The sequence below is a fragment of the Mixophyes fleayi genome, chromosome 6, assembly GCF_038048845.1.
Source record: "Mixophyes fleayi isolate aMixFle1 chromosome 6, aMixFle1.hap1, whole genome shotgun sequence".
NCBI classification, from domain to species: domain Eukaryota; kingdom Metazoa; phylum Chordata; class Amphibia; order Anura; family Limnodynastidae; genus Mixophyes; species Mixophyes fleayi.
The window spans coordinates 192,889,570-192,907,513 of NC_134407.1; the positions used below are offsets into that span (position 1 = coordinate 192,889,570).

At 41.5% G+C, this 17,944-nt stretch overlaps 1 protein-coding gene and 5 non-coding genes across 6 annotated transcripts in view; 3 read left to right on the forward strand and 3 right to left on the reverse strand.

Annotated features, from left to right (window-relative positions):
• Window positions 1–151: 151 nt before the first annotated feature.
• TRNAK-CUU (transfer RNA lysine (anticodon CUU)) lies at window positions 152–224 on the reverse strand. The gene has a single exon. It is a non-coding gene; the product is annotated as a tRNA-Lys (tRNA).
• A 142-nt stretch (window positions 225–366) lies between these two features.
• TRNAG-GCC (transfer RNA glycine (anticodon GCC)) lies at window positions 367–437 on the forward strand. The gene has a single exon. It is a non-coding gene; the product is annotated as a tRNA-Gly (tRNA).
• A 165-nt stretch (window positions 438–602) lies between these two features.
• TRNAK-CUU (transfer RNA lysine (anticodon CUU)) lies at window positions 603–675 on the reverse strand. The gene has a single exon. It is a non-coding gene; the product is annotated as a tRNA-Lys (tRNA).
• A 142-nt stretch (window positions 676–817) lies between these two features.
• On the forward strand, window positions 818–888 carry TRNAG-GCC (transfer RNA glycine (anticodon GCC)). The gene has a single exon. It is a non-coding gene; the product is annotated as a tRNA-Gly (tRNA).
• A 182-nt stretch (window positions 889–1,070) lies between these two features.
• On the reverse strand, window positions 1,071–1,143 carry TRNAK-CUU (transfer RNA lysine (anticodon CUU)). The gene has a single exon. It is a non-coding gene; the product is annotated as a tRNA-Lys (tRNA).
• Window positions 1,144–2,252: 1,109 nt separating this feature from the next.
• Window positions 2,253–17,944, forward strand: part of LOC142095024 (uncharacterized) — a 28,549-nt gene continuing 12,857 nt past the window's right edge. Inside the window, exon 1 of the mRNA XM_075177731.1 lies at window positions 2,253–2,387. Within this exon, the coding sequence (XP_075033832.1) occupies window positions 2,324–2,387 (64 nt within the window). The 5' untranslated portion in view covers window positions 2,253–2,323. The remainder of the gene's footprint in view (window positions 2,388–17,944) is intronic.

Sequence of the window (17,944 nt, forward strand, 5' to 3'; positions counted from 1 at the left end):
AAGTAGGTTTTGCCTGGTGCGCCCTCAAACCCACAACAACCCTGAAATTAAGATTCTCCAGTAGCTGAGGAGATGCATGGCAGCTGTGAAACATTGCTGTTTTTTTCCTGCTGCGGCCACCTGCTGGAGAACCAAAAACAAGAAAGTAAGCCACCCAACGTGGGGCTCGAACCCACAACCCTGAGATTAAGAGTCTCATGCTCTACCGACTGAGCTAGCCGGGCTTGTCATGCAGCTTTTTGCTGGCTGCCCGAGAGCTCTATCCACAGAGGCCAGCAACCAGGGGGCTCTCTCTAGCAAGCAAGCGCTCCAGAAGACTGTCTTGCTGGAAGTACCCGGGGAGATGCAAGGCACGGCAGCCGTGAAGCATTGGTGGTTCAGTGGTAGAATTCTCGCCTGCCACGCGGGAGGCCCGGGTTAAGTTCCCGGCCAATGCAGCTATGTGTTTTTCTTGAAAAGCAAGTAGGTTTTGCCTGGTGCGCCCTAAAAACCCACAAATTAAGATTCTCCAGTAGCTGAGGAGATGCATGGCAGCTGTGAAACATTGCTGTTTTTTTCCTGCTGCGGCCACCTGCTGGAGAACCAAAAACAAGAAACTAAGCCGTCCAACGTGGGGCTCGAACCCACGACCCTGAGATTAAGAGTCTCATGCTCTACTGACTGAGCTAGCCGGGCTTGACGTGCAGCTTGTTGCTGGCTGCCCGAGAGCTCTATCCACAGAGGCCAGCAACCAGGGGGCTCTCTCTAGCAAGCAAGCGCTCCAGAAGACTGTCTTGCTGGAAGTACCCGGGGAGATGCAAGGCACGGCAGCCGTGAAGCATTGGTGGTTCAGTGGTAGAATTCTCGCCTGCCACGCGGGAGACCTGGGTTTGGTTCCCGGCCAATGCAGCCATGTGTTTTTCTTGAAAAGCAAGTAGGTTTTGCCTGGTGCGCCCTCAAACCCACAACGACCCTGAAATTAAGATTCTCCAGTAGCTGAGGAGATGCATGGCAGCTGTGAAACATTGCTGCTTTTTTCCTGCTGCAGCCACTCGGGCACCTGCTGGAGAACCAAAAACAAGAAACTAAGCCGCCCAACGTGGGGCTCGAACCCACAACCCTGAGATTAAGAGTCTCATGCTCTACCGACTAAGCTAGCCGGGCTTGTCATGCAGCTTGACGCTGGCTGCCCGAGAGCTCTATCCACAGAGGCCAGCAACCAGGGGGCTCTCTCTATCAAGCAAGAGCTCCACAAGACTGTCTTGCTGGAAGTACCCGGGGAGATGCAACTCACAGCAGCTGTGAAGCATTGGTGGTTCAGTGGTAGAATTCTCGCCTGCCACGCGGGAGGCCCAGGTTTGATTTCAGGCCAGGAATTCTGTATGCCAATGCAAAACCTAGTGGAAGGGTACAAAGTCTGGTGCAAAACCCAGTAAACACTGCTTGTTCTCCTATGTGTCATTGTGCCTAAATACATCCATCATAAAATATAAAAAGATTGCAATGCAGATCAACAACAACACCATGGTGCCCATGAGTCCCCATGCCCGTATGTTTCCATGAGTCCCCTTGCCCATGTATGCCTGTCCCCCACCCCTTTGAATGTGTGCAAATCTGTCTAGACAATAGGGAACCCCCCTCTGAATTGCTCTGGGCTCCCAGCAGCCTTAAGCCAACTCTGAGGGTGCCTATGTAACATAGGCCTTGAAGAACAATAGCAACAGCAGTTGAGCCACCAGCTTTGTGTCAGCCTTTCATTTTTAGGTATGGGTCGAAGTTTGTTTTGGTCTTGTTTTGTTTTTTTTTGGGGGGGGTGAGGCTGAAGCTTTGCCTAGGGTGCCCAGAAACCTTGCACTGGCCCTGCATTTACCCCCAAGTGTCTTGGTCTGACCTGCAGTATGATAAGTAGCTGTGCACTGGCGTAGGTATCCATGACCCGCATACCTGGACATTTTCAGAGCACTTTTCTCAAATAGTGTTACTTCACTTGTTTGAGCCAGCTCTAATGGTTTACCTATTTCTTTCGCTTGTTTTTTATTGTTTTTTCATTTGCTTTTTAAGTTTTGTTTTATTTATCTTCCCATATGATATGATTATCACCACTAATAAAAATTTAAACTAGCATGTTTGTAAATTAAAAACAGTCTCTGCTACATTTTAACTTAAAAGTAATCTTAAGTCTTGAGCTAACGTGTGTTTTTTTTATGTTCTAAAACACTGAAAGGAAGTGGGGGTGGTTCTGTGTTTCACACTAATGCAATTTGAAATGATCAGTAGCATACTCAGAACTTTAGATGAGAGCCACATCATAAGTAAACCACCAATAGATAAAAGCTTACCTGAAATGATACTGAAGATATTTCTCTCTCTCCTGTCCTCTGTCCTGGCATTTCAAACATGCATCGACGGTCAGTACAATTATTGTATTCCTGTTACCACTTAACATATTTACAAGAACCAGTATGCTGAGCTTTTGTATAGATGCTGTAATGTTATTTTGCAAAGAAATAGAAGTCATAAAATGAGGGATGACAGCACTTTGTTTACATGGATAACTCAGGCTTTTTAGGGAATTCATTGTTTCCAGGTTTATCTAGACTTGAGCTATACTGCAAGAACTAAGACGTAACAGAGATAAAAGTTGCAGCTTCAAAGATAGAGGGAGTATTAAATTCTTGGCGATGTGGTATCAGACATCACTGCGGTGTTTGGCTGCGCACGTTACTGCTTATTATGGTAAGGAATCTCTGCTCATTTTTCTGTGCACTCTATGGGCTTCGAGGAGAAATAAGCGGAGATTCATCTCCATAGATTGCCTCCACAGACTGGTCTGTTCCAGAAGCACTCTGCTGCCCACCATGTAGAATTGAATTCCCCACAAATGTGACTTTATTTTTTTTTGGGGGGGGGGGTTTCTTAGAGAAAATGGAAATACATTTACATGTACATTTAATTAAGCTGTGTGTGTTCTCCTTTATCTGAAAGATAACAGTATTTTTTCATAGTTAATGTCTTCTCCTTACTGTATCTAACCAACCTCACAGTAAAGTTTGTATTATGAGATTTATTAGGTTTAGTTACCATTTGTGAGATGATGAGGTTTATTTACTGTGAGGAAATTAAAGTATGCTTCTCTTAATTCTAGGGGGTAAATGTATGAAGCTCCGGGTTCTTCAACACCCACGAGTTCGGCGCCTTCAGTGCTTAAATTTAAAGCGGCGCTGCCTTGTAAAGGGAAGTTTCCCTTTACAAGGCAGCGCCGCTTTAAATTTAAGCCCTGAAGACGCCGAACTCGCGGGTGTTGAAGAACCCGGAGCTTCATACATTTACCCCTAGATGTTTGTAGTTTGCAGTAGCAGGAAAAAAAAACCACTGAGGGCTTTCTTGTTATTTTAGGTTATAAAAACAATGATCGGTCAGGGTCTCCCAGCAGCATTCAGGAGTCTTCCACGCTGTCCTCCGACACTTTAGTTCTAATGTAGAAACCAAATGCACATCTACTTTATAGGTGTAGCGCATTCGATAATCGCCATTGTATCCGGACCCTAGTATTAATCACAGGGAAATCCCAAGGGCTTTCCATTAAATCCCCCCCTATAATGGTCCCCACAAGGCTACGATATTGAAAGTTTGTGGTGATGGATGATGAAAACGGATATGCTGCTCTTATGGCAGAGAAGCGAATCAAGTGTGGAGTAGCAGAGGGACATTGGAGCATTGCTAAAGCACCAGTAAAGGATGTGTAAGATCCCCCAAATCACCAAGCTTATTAGTACAAAAGTGTCCCCTCTCCACTACATATATAAAAAGTCAAAAATTACATTTTGCACAAATCAAAACAAGTGTAAATGTCCATTGCAAGTGAAACATGGAATATATAAGGCAAGGGGGCATAGCACGTGAAAACAGAAAATAGGAGAAATATAAGAAGGTGTTAGAATAGTAGTGAGTATATATCTAGTTTGCAGAGTGGTTAAAAGAATCCTTCTCGTCAGGGCACATAAAACTACCCTTTTTCTCCCATGTCACCCTGTCCCCTGGTGCGTTCTCCCCTGACACCCTATCCCCTTCCATGGGATGCTGTCCACTGGCATCATCTTTCCTTGCTTTCCTGACACCCTTTTCCCTAAGCTCTCCACTACCCCCTGACATCCTGTCAACTCACAACATTCCTTCTGCTATTTTTAAAATGCAAGAGACTCCTGAATGTCGGGTGGACCTCCCAGACTCCAGGGAGAGTATGGCAGCATCCCGCATTTGCCCACTTCCTAGTGAAGTGGGCAGAATTAAATCCAAAATTCCGCGATTCCCTCAGAATCGCAGTAGTTGGCCCTGCCCCTGCGATTCTCTGAGCCCCGCACGCCCACCCTCCCCCGCAGCTCCCAGATGCCCACTGCCACAAGTTGGCAAGTATGATGTATACATTAACACTGAAAAGCACAGGTTTTTTTCATGTGAACAGTGAATATCTGCCAAACAATATAAGTGGAAGCCCTATTTTCCCTTTAGATTGTACACTCCTTTGAGCAGGGTCATCTCTCCTCCTGTCTCCACCACTTTTAACTCTGCTCTCCAGCAATCAGCCCTCCTCCTCGAGGACCCTCTTCCCTCCCCTGTCCCCCCTCGCTCCCTCCTCTCCCTCTGGGAGTTTCCCTGTCACCCGTGCCCTCCCCCCTGGGCTCCATCGTATGCCGACTCTCCCCTCCCCCTACCCTAGCGTTGAGCTCATTGAGTTACTGTGATTATTGTTTACTGTACTGTGCTGTCTCACCTTGTATTGTAATTTTGTTTGTCCCTGTACGGCGCCACGAACACCTAGTGGCGCCCTATAAATAAAAATTAATACTAATAATAATATTTCAGTGTTGGCTAATCTGTGACACTCCAGGTGTTGTGAAGTCTACCGGCGCTAATATCAGGAAGTTTAATGGAATTCTTTTAATATTTCTACAATACTTATTATCTCTAAATTTTTGTAAAGGTATGTTTGTTATAATACTTAGACTGCATTATCGACATGATATTATATATCCTTTATTTCATATTATTACTTTGTATTTGTAAAAAGATAAGTCTGTTTATGTATTTTGCTTTGTTTGTAATATTTTTTCCAAAAATTACTTGATTTAAACAAAATTACAATATGGGAGAGCCTATAGGAGCACAAAAAATGGTGAATTGTGTAAAAGATGTATATTTACAAAGACTAGTTCAGTATAAAAAGATCTGTCCTCCTGTCTTCTTTAGGCTTGTTCCGCACTGGCATTATGTAAATGCCAGTGACACCGCATAATTATCACAATTGCATTTGAAATGCTGTGGTAAACAGCAGTTGTGGTTGGGGGTTCAATGAAGGATCCTCAAATGAATGCGAGTAAATGTCACATAAAGCATCCAAATGACACTGCAGACGCAAGAGTATGTGGGTATGATGTCACATATGATCCATGGGCCTTACTGCATTGGGGTCATGATTCCCGACCATGGCCTTATCTGTGTGGAGTTTGTATGTTCTCCCTATGTTTGCATGGGGGTGCTCCGGTTTCCTCCCACACTCCAAATACATACTGGTTGGTTAATTGGTTGATAACAAATTGACCCTAGTGTGTGTGTGTTTGTGTTAGGAAGTTTAGACTGTAAGTCCCAATGGGGCAGGAACTGTTTTGAGTGAGTTCTCTGTACAGCGCTGCGGAATTAGTGGTACTATATAAATCATGATATCTATTTTCATGCTTTTACTAGCATTACAAATGGTGGTAAAAAAGCACGATTTTTATGTCAGTGGGTAAGGGAATCAGGGGTCTATGCATTAATAATATGCGGTACCAACAAATATGCATTGCTGCAAATTGCAGTTATGCATATTTAAGTACCACTTTAATCCACCATCCCGGGGCTGCTCTGGGAGCCCTGGCAAAGTGACCCCTGTGCTGCGATTACTCTTCCTTATTTACCGTGTTTCATATAGCAAGCTATGTTTGCTAGACTAACAAACTGCAGTTTATTTACATTACTAGGCTCCACTGATGTAGCTGCGCTCTGTATAAGTCTAAGGCCACCTACCCACTAGCTTTTAAAATGCATTTTTTTTACACTATGAAAAATGCTAGTAAACTACACATATCAAATGCATACATGTTCAAAACACGTTTGATACAGGTTTTTACTTGCATTTTTACTATCATCATTTATTTATATAGCGCCACTGATTCCGCAGCGCTGTGCAGAGAACTCACTCACATCAGTCCCTGCTCCATTGAAGCTTACAGTCTAAATTCCCTAACACACACACATACAGACAGAGAGAGAGAAAGAGAGAGAGACTAGGGTCAATTTTTGATAGCAGCCAATTAACCTGTCAGTATGTTTTTGGAGTGTGGGAGGAAACCGGAGCACCTGGAGGAAACCCAAGCAAACACGGGGAGAACATACAAACTCCACACAGATAAGGCCATGGTCGGGAATTGAACTCATGACCCCAGCACTGTGAGACAGAAGTGCTACATTCTTGAGATCACTGTATATTTTCGAATGTGTTGAACCACAGTAAACTTATGGAAATTGACCAAGCAGCACCCCAAAAACTCTACAACAATGCAACATTAGAAAAAACGTTAATGGGTATGGAGTCGCTTAGAACAATGATTTTTATTGACACATATATTTCCATGCATTTTCTTAGCATTAAACACACCTTTAAAACCCGTTCCGTGTTCTTTTTAAACATGCAATTACATGCAAGTTGCACTCAAACACAAATCAGGCCCTTTTTGTTTACATTTCTTCTCATTACATGATAGTCAGGGTATTATGTATTAAAAATATAGATGACCTGGTCAAAGGTCTGCTTTAAAAATTACATTTCCACAATAAGTAAACTTTTTATATATTATTATTATCAATCATTTATATAGCGCCACTAATTCCGCAGTGCTGTACAGAGAACTCACTCACATCAGTCCCTGCCCCATAGGTCAATTTGTTAGCAGCCAATTAACCTACCAGTATGTTTTTGGAGTGTGGGAGGAAACCGGAGCACACGGAAGAAACCCACGCAAACAAGGGGAGAACATACAAACTCCTCACAGATAACACCATGGTCGGGAATTGAACTCCTGACCCCAGTGCTGTAAGGCAGAAGTGCTAACCACTGAGCCACCGTGCTGCCATCAACAGTGTAAAACAGTATGAACATTGAATAAAATATATATCTTTAAAGATGCATATTACATCTTTAAAGATTGAACTCATGAGCCCAGTGCTGTAAGGCAGAAGTGCTAACCACTGAGCCACCGTGCTGCCATCAACAGTGTAAAACAGTATGAACATTGAATAAAATATATATCTTTAAAGATGCATATTACATCTTTAAAGATTGAACTCATGAGCCCAGTGCTGTAAGGCAGAAGTGCTAACCACTGAGCCACCGTGCTGCCATCAACAGTGTAAAATAGTATGAACATTGAATAAAATATATATCTTTAAAGATGCATATTACATCTTTAAAGATTGAACTCATGAGCCCAGTGCTGTAAGGCAGAAGTGCTAACCACTGAGCCACCGTGCTGCCATCAACAGTGTAAAACAGTATGAACATTGAATAAAATATATATCTTTAAAGATGCATATTACAGTTGATGAAGACAACTTTGAAAAGTAGGGGTTTGAGTGTCCATATCATTCTTGGAATCTCCCTAGGGCTGTCTAGCCATGGGACTTACATTGTCAAAGTGAGAGAATTGGGGGTAAGCTTGTGATCTATAGTTGAAGTATGGTACAGTAAATGAAGGTGGGTCAGTTACAGTCAGTTCATTTTATTGACTCATGTTGTGTGAGAAAAAAGTGGGAGCCATATAAAGGAAGGTTTGTAGGTATGTAACTATTATACATTGGATATGTTCGTGGATATTAAGGCATTTTCAGATAGTGTTGAATTAAATTCATTGCTGAAATTTTCAAATTAAGTCAATGTATATTTCATATAAGACTTTGCAAAACAAGGATGCTTCTTCTTCATCTAGATTAAGAGGCAGAACTTGAACTTCGACAACTGTTGAAGTAGGTGGATCATCAATTGATAGAGCAGATACACTGGGTTTGATGCACAGTTGAACATGCACATATTTGGGGAACGTAAATCACGTATTTATGCACAGCATATGCCCACAAAAAAAACACAAATACCTACACCTATGCAGAGTTGCACGAATCCACACTTTTATCTGTCAGGATCTGCCTTCGCTTCTGCTGCAGCATCGCTTTGGCATGCTGCTTTGTCTTGGCAGCTCCTGTCTATTGGACTACTCTGGACTTGATATTATTTGAATGTACCCTGCAGTACCTCTGAACCAACAGAGGTGCTGCTATCGTGCCTTGCCTTTTCTCTCACTAGCAGGGGATAACTTGCTACATCTGCTAATTATCTGCACCTGTTGATTCTGTTTATGCCTGCCCTCCTCAGTCCCCATCTGTTGGGCATTAATGTTGCTGTTCCTGATATTGTTGTTCTCATTTGTTACTTTTGTGACTTCTACTGTTCCCTGGGACTACTGCAAGTTGGTAGCCGATATCCTAGTCTCTTAACACGTAGCATGTTCATCTGCCCCAGCCGTATTCTTTTTTTGTTACCTGCTCTCAGACTCAAAGAGTCCAAAGAGCTATAGTTCAGTGTCTGCAATATTCGGTGTGTACCATTTTCTTCACTATCCGGATCATATCTGCTCAATAAGTTGTTTAATGCTTTCACCATCCTCTGGGCTTCATAGCTGTCATTTCCAGCTCTCAGCATAGAAGTGTGACAGTTGCTTGAGTCTGAACAGTCATGATGGGGGTGTTCTTTAACGCAGGCTAAGTACAGTAAGGGTGTGTTCATGTTGTTGCAAGGCAATGCAGATCAGAACACAGATACGCCTTTTACAGTCAGATTATTTGCACAATCCTAGGGGCTGATGATAATTATCTCCAGCACTATCTAACGACTTTTGATTGGTGATTGTGGTTTCTTCAGTGATTGTGCATATACTAATACTATAGGATTTTGTGTATTTTCTTTTTTAAATGTTACTTTCATTATGCAAGAAGGATGGCTATATCTGCTGTATTATCTGAAACCTTGTAGCAAATTCGTTTTCGCCTATGAAAACAAATAGTTAGAAAGTCTTATTGTGCTTACGACCTGGTGCTGTGGGTGTAGGTTTGAACCTGATCTGTAGCATATGCTACAGATCTAGAACTGGGTGCATCTTGAGATGTTTGGGTTGAAATGCGTGATTTTTGCATTCACATCTTTGGGCCATAAATTACACTCACTTTGCTATCACTCTGCATCAGGCCCACTGTATACATCTCCTGCAGATTCAGCCTCCACGCTGTCAGATGTCATTTGCGAATACAAGAAGAGAATAACTTTCTTTTTAAATAATATTTACCACATAGCCACATGACCACATGCACTCAGAGCTCCATATGTTTTAGGAACAAAGAGGGTGGATGTGAATCTTATTTGGCACACAGCTACTTGGAGTTAATGTAATTGGCTGAAAATCTTTCTGAAAACAATCTTTCTATGAATGCAACCCTTTATCTGTAGAAAAAAAAAAATAATATATACATAAAGAGATTTTTCAGATATCTTGAAATACTGCTACACAGCAGACAATTTTAGTATTACTCTTCTTTTTAAATATATTACCACTACTTATTTTATCCCCTATTTACTGACCAGTGCAGAGTGGAAAATGTGTTCTGTCAAATATATATTTATAGAAATATATACACAAAAGGCCAAGTTTTGAAGAGCTATTTGAGGCATTCAGTTTATAGTGTTTGTTTAATTATAAGACTATTTTTGTTAAAAAACAACCCTCCCCTCTGCATCACACCACTCCCCCCCCTCTGCATCACACCACTGCCCCCCCCTCTCCATCACACCACTGCCCCCCCCTCTGCATAACACCACGGCTCCTCACTGACACTGTCGAGATGTGATGATGATGTCACCCCCGACAGTCAGTGTGGGGAGGGGGAGTGGAGGGGAGGAGACGGAGGGACGGTGCACCTCATTGACTGTTGGAGGGGAGGGTGACAGTGGTGATCAATAGCCCCTCCCCCCTCCCTGTGGATCTATCTGAAGATGTGCGGCGGCCGTGGAAGGTATGCTCAGGGGTCGCCGCACAGCATTACTAACTGCACCCAAGTTCTTTGGTGCCCACCAGAGCGCCGGGCCTGATGGTAGGGTAATCAACAGGTGGGTAGCAGCATAGGAGAAATCTTATAGGCATGAGAAGTGTTTATTAGAGACTAGGAAAAGTGAAGTAGAGAGGTAGATTTAATACTGCATTAAAGAAAGTATGTCAAGTTAAGTTTGAGACATCTTAAGTGGTGGAGTTGTTGAGGGTTTTGTAGGCAAGAGAGGCGGATCAATCGTGCTGCAGCATTTAGGAAGGATTGAAGTGGGGATAAATGGAGAATACCAGATAGGTGGAGGTTGCAGCATTTGATGCAGGAGTTAATTAGACAATGAGTAAGAGTTTTGATTGCATCTTGGGTACAAAAAGGAAGTATGCAAACGATATTTCAAAGATAAATTAGACCAGACTGGAAGAGCTATATATATATTAACAATTCTAGCATCAACCCTCAGATTTTCTTAACATAAAACAAACATTTTATTGTAGTAACAAACTGGGATTTATAGATAAGATGCCCAATGACATAACTGTGGTGATAGAGTCAAAATGAAATATGACTTGTCATAGTTTTATCATAGTCCTGCGTTAAAATAGCTGAAGGTCCAGTAAAGAAGTAGTTAATATGATGTTAATGTGATTTAATTGACATCTTCCCTTGTCCAGGTGCCGTCTTGCTCAATTTAGATAACTATATTAAGCATATCCAGAAGATATTGTGCTAATTTGGCAAATGGAAGGATAATGTGAGAAAACCGTTTCCTCTCAGTGACATCACAGAAAAGGTAGAGTGTGAACTTAAAAAACCCACTGGATGTCACCACATATTTACAGTTTCTTGGGACTCAGTCGAATTGAAGGACTGTCCATTTCATCCATCCTTGTCCCAGGCATACAGATTATATACATAAGTGTGACCCCCACTGAGGGGCTTCCCCAATATGGCGCTACTGATCAGCTACACCAAAATGGTGGTGCCAGGCCTGCAGTCTAGGCTGCTGAGAGCAGAGGAAAACTGTGGATGGTGGAGAAGCACTGAGGAGCACACCAGTGCCAATTGTAGAGACAGAGGATAAACATACAAAACAGTATATGTATATTAGCACACTTATCACACAGAGATTGAGATATAAGTGCAGATGCATTTTGTTACCAAAGTGTCTAATTGCAACATTGCATATATTCATTATCTAAAGACACAGACAATTCCATGCTGTTGATATTCCTTTTATGGAGCACTGTTATCAACTGAAGAGATAAACAATCAATAATCCAAGTTACTCACCAAGTTCATCAATGGTACCCAACGTTCATAACTATGATCATATTATTTGCATTTGTCAGTGTGAAAGGATTGATACCAGTGTAAATGGGGTGCTGTTGCTATCCTTTATTATGGTGTGTAACATATGTTTGGGAGATTAATGCTTCAGTGTTTAGTGAGTGAGCTGTGATGACCACTCAGCACTTGTGTTGCTCAAGTGAATTGTTACATTTATCTATAAGGGTTGTGCTGAACAAGATCATCTAGTTCTGCTCTATTGATCAATTTTTTTTTTATCAAACCCTGTTTGAGCATTGATATCTGACAAGCAACCCGGTTTAGTTTGACGTGTTGTGTTGACTGTCAGAGTGGTTGGACAGTAGGTATATTTCATTTGTATAGTGAGAAGTGTCTCATAGTATTGAGGTGATTAATAAGCTGTATTATTACTGTAATTGAGAGTTGTATTATATTTTGCTGTGTCACCGAAGTCAAAATCTATTTTACAATTACCCCTCCCTTTAATAAATGCACCACAGTGGATTTTATTTTAATGTTGTGTTGTGTTATGTCTGTGTGGAGACAAGCTACCTACATCTCCATAGCGTTCAGCACTGAATGCTTGTTTGGAGGAACTTTGATATCAAGATTGAGTAACATGAACACAGCATATCTACAACACTCCATTCAGGAGCTGAGTGAGGGGATGTTACATAAGTGCTATATTTTTATATTGTTATCCCTTTATTTCATAACCGTATTGCATTTAATTTTTATGTCATTTATTATTCTTCATTTTATTATTTCCACATGTCCTGTACTTTTTTGTATTTAATTTTACTGATTTACGGTTTCCCACATAATTTGATGTGATGATCAATATCTTCAATACAAAGGTTATTTTGAAAAGTGATGGTGTCACAATTCCCTAGTTTAAGGGATACACCTCTCTGTCCTTAACAAGGTGAGAATACAAACCATGCCCATGGACCTCTGCTCTACCTCCTCAAAATTGCCTGTTACACCCCACATACTGTTACGTGGGTACACTTCAGCAAACAGCCAATTGTTACTATAACAAAATTTTAAAAATAGATATACAACATAATTACCGTACTGAAACACTATATGATAACATTACTGCTGCGCAAAGTAGCCCATACATAGAGGAACACACATACAATAACCAGAGAGTTTTACTAGGGATGTGCACCGGCGACTTTTGAGGTCTCGTGTTTTGTGTTTTGGATCCGGATTTTCGTTATTTTTGAGGTTCGGATTTGTCTCGCAAAACACTTGACGAAAGGTCTCGGTTCGGATTTAAGGTTTTGGATTCGGATTTTTTTTGAAAAAAACATAAAAAGTTTAAAAATCAAGTTTTTGGGCTTATTTTCACTCCTAGGCTATTATTAACCTCAATAACATTCAATAACAAGCATTTCCACTAATTTACAGTGTATTCTGAACACCTCACAATATAGTTATTAGTCCAAAACGTTGCAACAAGGTATCTTTCTGGACTGCGTAGAGGAGTGGGTCACCACAATATATATTAAAAACCCTGAACTTTTATGATTCGCACCAATAAATGTACCTGGACTGCGTAGAGGAGTGGGTCACCACAATATATATTAAAAACCCTGAACTTTTATGAATCGCACCAATAAATGTACCTGGACTGCGTAGAGGAGTGGGTCACCACAATATATTAAAAACCCTGAACTTTTATGAATCGCACCAATAAATGTACCTGGACTGCATAGAGGAGTGGGTCACCACAATATATATAATAAGAAAACCATCAACTTGTTTGATTCGCACCAATAAATGTAACTGGACTGCGTAGAGGAGTGGGTCACCACAATATATTAAAAACCCTGAACTTTTATGAATCGCACCAATAAATGTACCTGGACTGCGTAGAGGAGTGGGTCACCACAATATATATTAAAAACCCTGAACTTTTATGATTCGCACCAATAATTGTACCTGGACTGCGTAGAGGAGTGGGTCACCACAATATATTAAAAACCCTGAACTTTTATGATTCGCACCAATAATTGTACCTGGACTGCGTAGAGGAGTGGGTCACCACAATATATTAAAAACCCTGAACTTTTATGATTCGCACCAATAATTGTACCTGGACTGCGTAGAGGAGTGGGTCACCACAATATATTAAAAACCCTGAACTTTTATGATTCGCACCAATAAATGTACCTGGACTGCGTAGAGGAGTGGGTCACCACAATATATTAAAAACCCTGAACTTTTATGATTCGCACCAATAAATGTACCTGGACTGCGTAGAGGAGTGGGTCACCACAATATATTAAAAACCCTGAACTTTTATGAATCGCACCAATAAATGTACCTGGACTGCGTAGAGGAGTGGGTCACCACAATATATATAATAAGAAAACCATCAACTTGTTTGATTCGCACCAATAAATGTACCTGGACTGCGTAGAGGAGTGGGTCACCACAATATATTAAAAACCCTGAACTTTTATGAATCGCACCAATAAATGTACCTGGACTGCGTAGAGGAGTGGGTCACCACAATATATATTAAAAACCCTGAACTTTTATGATTCGCACCAATAATTGTACCTGGACTGCGTAGAGGAGTGGGTCACCACAATATATTAAAAACCCTGAACTTTTATGATTCGCACCAATAATTGTACCTGGACTGCGTAGAGGAGTGGGTCACCACAATATATTAAAAACCCTGAACTTTTATGATTCGCACCAATAATTGTACCTGGACTGCGTAGAGGAGTGGGTCACCACAATATATTAAAAACCCTGAACTTTTATGATTCGCACCAATAATTGTACCTGGACTGCGTAGAGGAGTGGGTCACCACAATATATTAAAAACCCTGAACTTTTATGATTCGCACCAATAAATGTACCTGGACTGCGTAGAGGAGTGGGTCACCACAATATATTAAAAACCCTGAACTTTTATGATTCGCACCAATAAATGTACCTGGACTGCGTAGAGGAGTGGGTCACCACAATATATTAAAAACCCTGAACTTTTATGATTCGCACCAATAATTGTACCTGGACTGCGTAGAGGAGTGGGTCACCACAATATATTAAAAACCCTGAACTTTTATGATTCGCACCAATAATTGTACCTGGACTGCGTAGAGGAGTGGGTCACCACAATATATATTAAAAACCCTGAACTTTTATGATTCGCACCAATAAATGTACCTGGACTGCGTAGAGGAGTGGGCACTGGGCACCACAATAAAATATATAAAAAACCTTCAACAGATCTGCATTACACTACACATACGGCTGCTCCTCCATCCTCTCCATCATATACATGTTGGAGTTTTAGCGTGTGACAACCTCTTGTTTTTGATAATGTCAGTGCATTTTGAATATTTTTCAATTTGCCCCACACCACTGAATGTACTTTATCTATGATACGCAATACGCATCTATCTATCTTGACTGCGTAGTGTGGTGGCCCCGGTACACAATTTGGTACCGAGGCCACAATATAATTAAAAAACCCTCCACGTGTCAGAATTCCACCAAACAAGTATCTGGACTGCATAGTGGGGTGGCCCCGGTACCCAATTTGATACCGGGGCCACAATACTTCCTCCAAACATGGTACAGACAATTCGTCATTGAGATCCCAGACAGACAGGGTCAAAGTATTATTGTTTGACTTTGTAAACCCAAAAAACTGTCCCTGTTGCACATAGTCGTGCAATGAAGACTGACTTTTTCATTTAAAGGCACGATCTTTCAAGTGTAGTGTTTGTAAGTCTAAGTCATATTATACTTTTGGTAAAATTGGTTTATTTTGTTCCTCTTTATGGTAATTAGTAATAGAATTAAAGTATGAAATAGAATTAAAGTATGAAATAGAATTAAAGTATGAAATAGAATTAAAGTATGAAATAGAATTAAAGTATGAAATAGAGTGGTATAGAGTTGTAGTGTGGTATAGATAGAGTGGTCCACACAATATAATAATAAAACCCTCAACTGGTCAGAATTCCACCAAACAAGTATCTGGACTGCATAGTGGGGTGGCCCCGGTACCCAATTTGATACCGGGGCCACAATACCTCCTCCAAACATGGTACAGACAATTCGTCATTGAGATCCCAGACAGACAGGGTCAAAGTGTTATTGTTTGACTTTGTAAACCCAAAAAACTGTCCCTGTTGCACTTAGTCGTGCAATGAAGACTGACTTTTTCATTTAAAGGCACGATCTTTCAAGTGTAGTGTTTGTAAGTCTAAGTCATATTATACTTTTGGTAAAATTGGTTTATTTTGTTCCTCTTTATGGTAATTAGTAATAGAATTAAAGTATGAAATAGAATTAAAGTATGAAATAGAATTAAAGTATGAAATAGAATTAAAGTATGAAATAGAATTAAAGTATGAAATAGAGTGGTATAGAGTTGTAGTGTGGTATAGATAGAGTGGTCCACACAATATAATAATAAAACCCTCAACTGGTCTGAACTCCACCAAACAAGTATCTGGACTGCGTAGTGTGGTGGCCCCGGTACACAATTTGGTACCGAGGCCACAATATAATTAAAAAATTGGGCATCAACTGTCACCGTTTTTAATATCTGATACACCTAAATATGGACTGCACAGTTGAGTGGCCCCGGTAGTAAATTTGGTGCCGGGGCCACAATACCTCCTCCAACTTCCAAGTGTAGTGTTTATAAAGACAGACAGCGTCGAAGTGTTATTAGTTGACTTTCTTAACCCTAAAATTGTCCCTGTTGCAAATATTCATGCAATGGACAGTTACTTTTCTATTGAAAGACTCAAGCTTTCAAGTGTAGTGTTTATAAAATATAAACAACAATACAGTAGTTTTAGAGCACGTCAATACCTCTTGTTTTAAATTATGACACGGCATTTTACTTTTGGTTTAATTTCTTGTATTTTTTTAAATTTGGTTTTACTTTTTGAACATGGCAAACGACTGTTGATTGGTCATATAATGCAAAAAAAAAAGGTCCAAGATGGAATTGTCCTTGGGCCCTCACACCCACCCTTATGTTGTTTAAATAGGACATGCACACTTTAACAAACCAATCATTTCAGCGACAGGGCCTACCAAACAACTTTGGCTGAAATGATTGGTTTGTTTGGGCCCCCACACCAAAAAAGCTATTCATCTCTCCCTGTACAGACTAAACAGGCTCTACTGAGGCAAGATGTCGTCCTCATCCTCAACCTCTGATTCCTCTCCCCCTACAGTGTGTACTTCCTCCTCATCACACATTATCAATTCGTCCCCGCTGGACTCCACAACCACAGGTCCCTCTGTAGTATCTGGAGGGCAGTGCTGTACTTCATTGAGGAATTGATTATTCATTTTTATAAACATCATTTTTTCAACGTTATGAGGAAGCAACCTCCTTCGCCGCTCACTGACCAGGTTCCCCGCTGCACTAAAAACTCTTTCCGAGTACACACTGGAGGGGGGACAACTCAGGTAAAATAGAGCCAGTTTGTACAGGGGCTTCCAAACTGCCTTTTTTTCCTGCCAGTAACAATATGGACTGTCTGACATGTCTACTTGGATGGTGTCAGCAAAGTAATCATCCACAATTTTTTCTATTGTGACAGCATCCAATGAAGCGAGAGTAGACATGTCTGCAATGGTTGGCAGGTCCTTCAGTCCGGACCAGATGTTATCAGCATCCCCGCCAGTGCCTCTTTTGGGAAAACTGAGCTTTTTCCTCGCAGCCATAGATGTGGAAGAAAATGAGGGTGGAGCTGTTGGCATGTCACGGTCCTCTTCAGAGGACAATCTCCTGACAAGCAGGTCTTTGCACCGCTGTAGACTTGTGTCCGCCGGAAACAGAGACACAACATACGCTTTAAACCGAGGATCGAGCACGGTGGCCAGAATGTATTCCTCTGACTTTAAAAGAGTGACCACCCTCGGATCCTGGCAAAGCGTACGAAGGGCTACATCCACAAGAGCTACATGCTTGGTGTAATCGCAATGGCTTACCAGCTCCTCCCTCACTTTCTCCAGCTGCTTCTGCAACAGCCTGATCAGGGGAATGACCTGACTCAAGCTGGCAGTGTCGGAACTGACTTCTCGTGTGGCAAGTTCAAATGGCTGCAGAACCTTGCACAACACGGAAATCAGTCTCCACTGCGCTTGACTGAGGCGCATCCCCACTCCTTTGCCTATGTCGTAGGTGGCTGTGTAGGCCTGAATGGCCTTTTGCTGCTCCTCCATCCTCTGCAGCATATAGAGGGTGGAGTTCCAGCGCGTCACAACCTCTTGTTTGAGGTGATGGCAGGGCAGGTTCATGCTTTTTTGATGTGCCTCTAGTCTGCGGTAGGCACTGGCTGAATGCCGAAAGTGTCCAGCAATTTTGCGCGCCACCGCAAGCATCTCCTGCACACCCCTGTCACTCTTGAGGTAATGCTGCACCACCAAATTAATGGTGTGGGCAAAACATGGGACGTGCTGGAAATTGCCCATA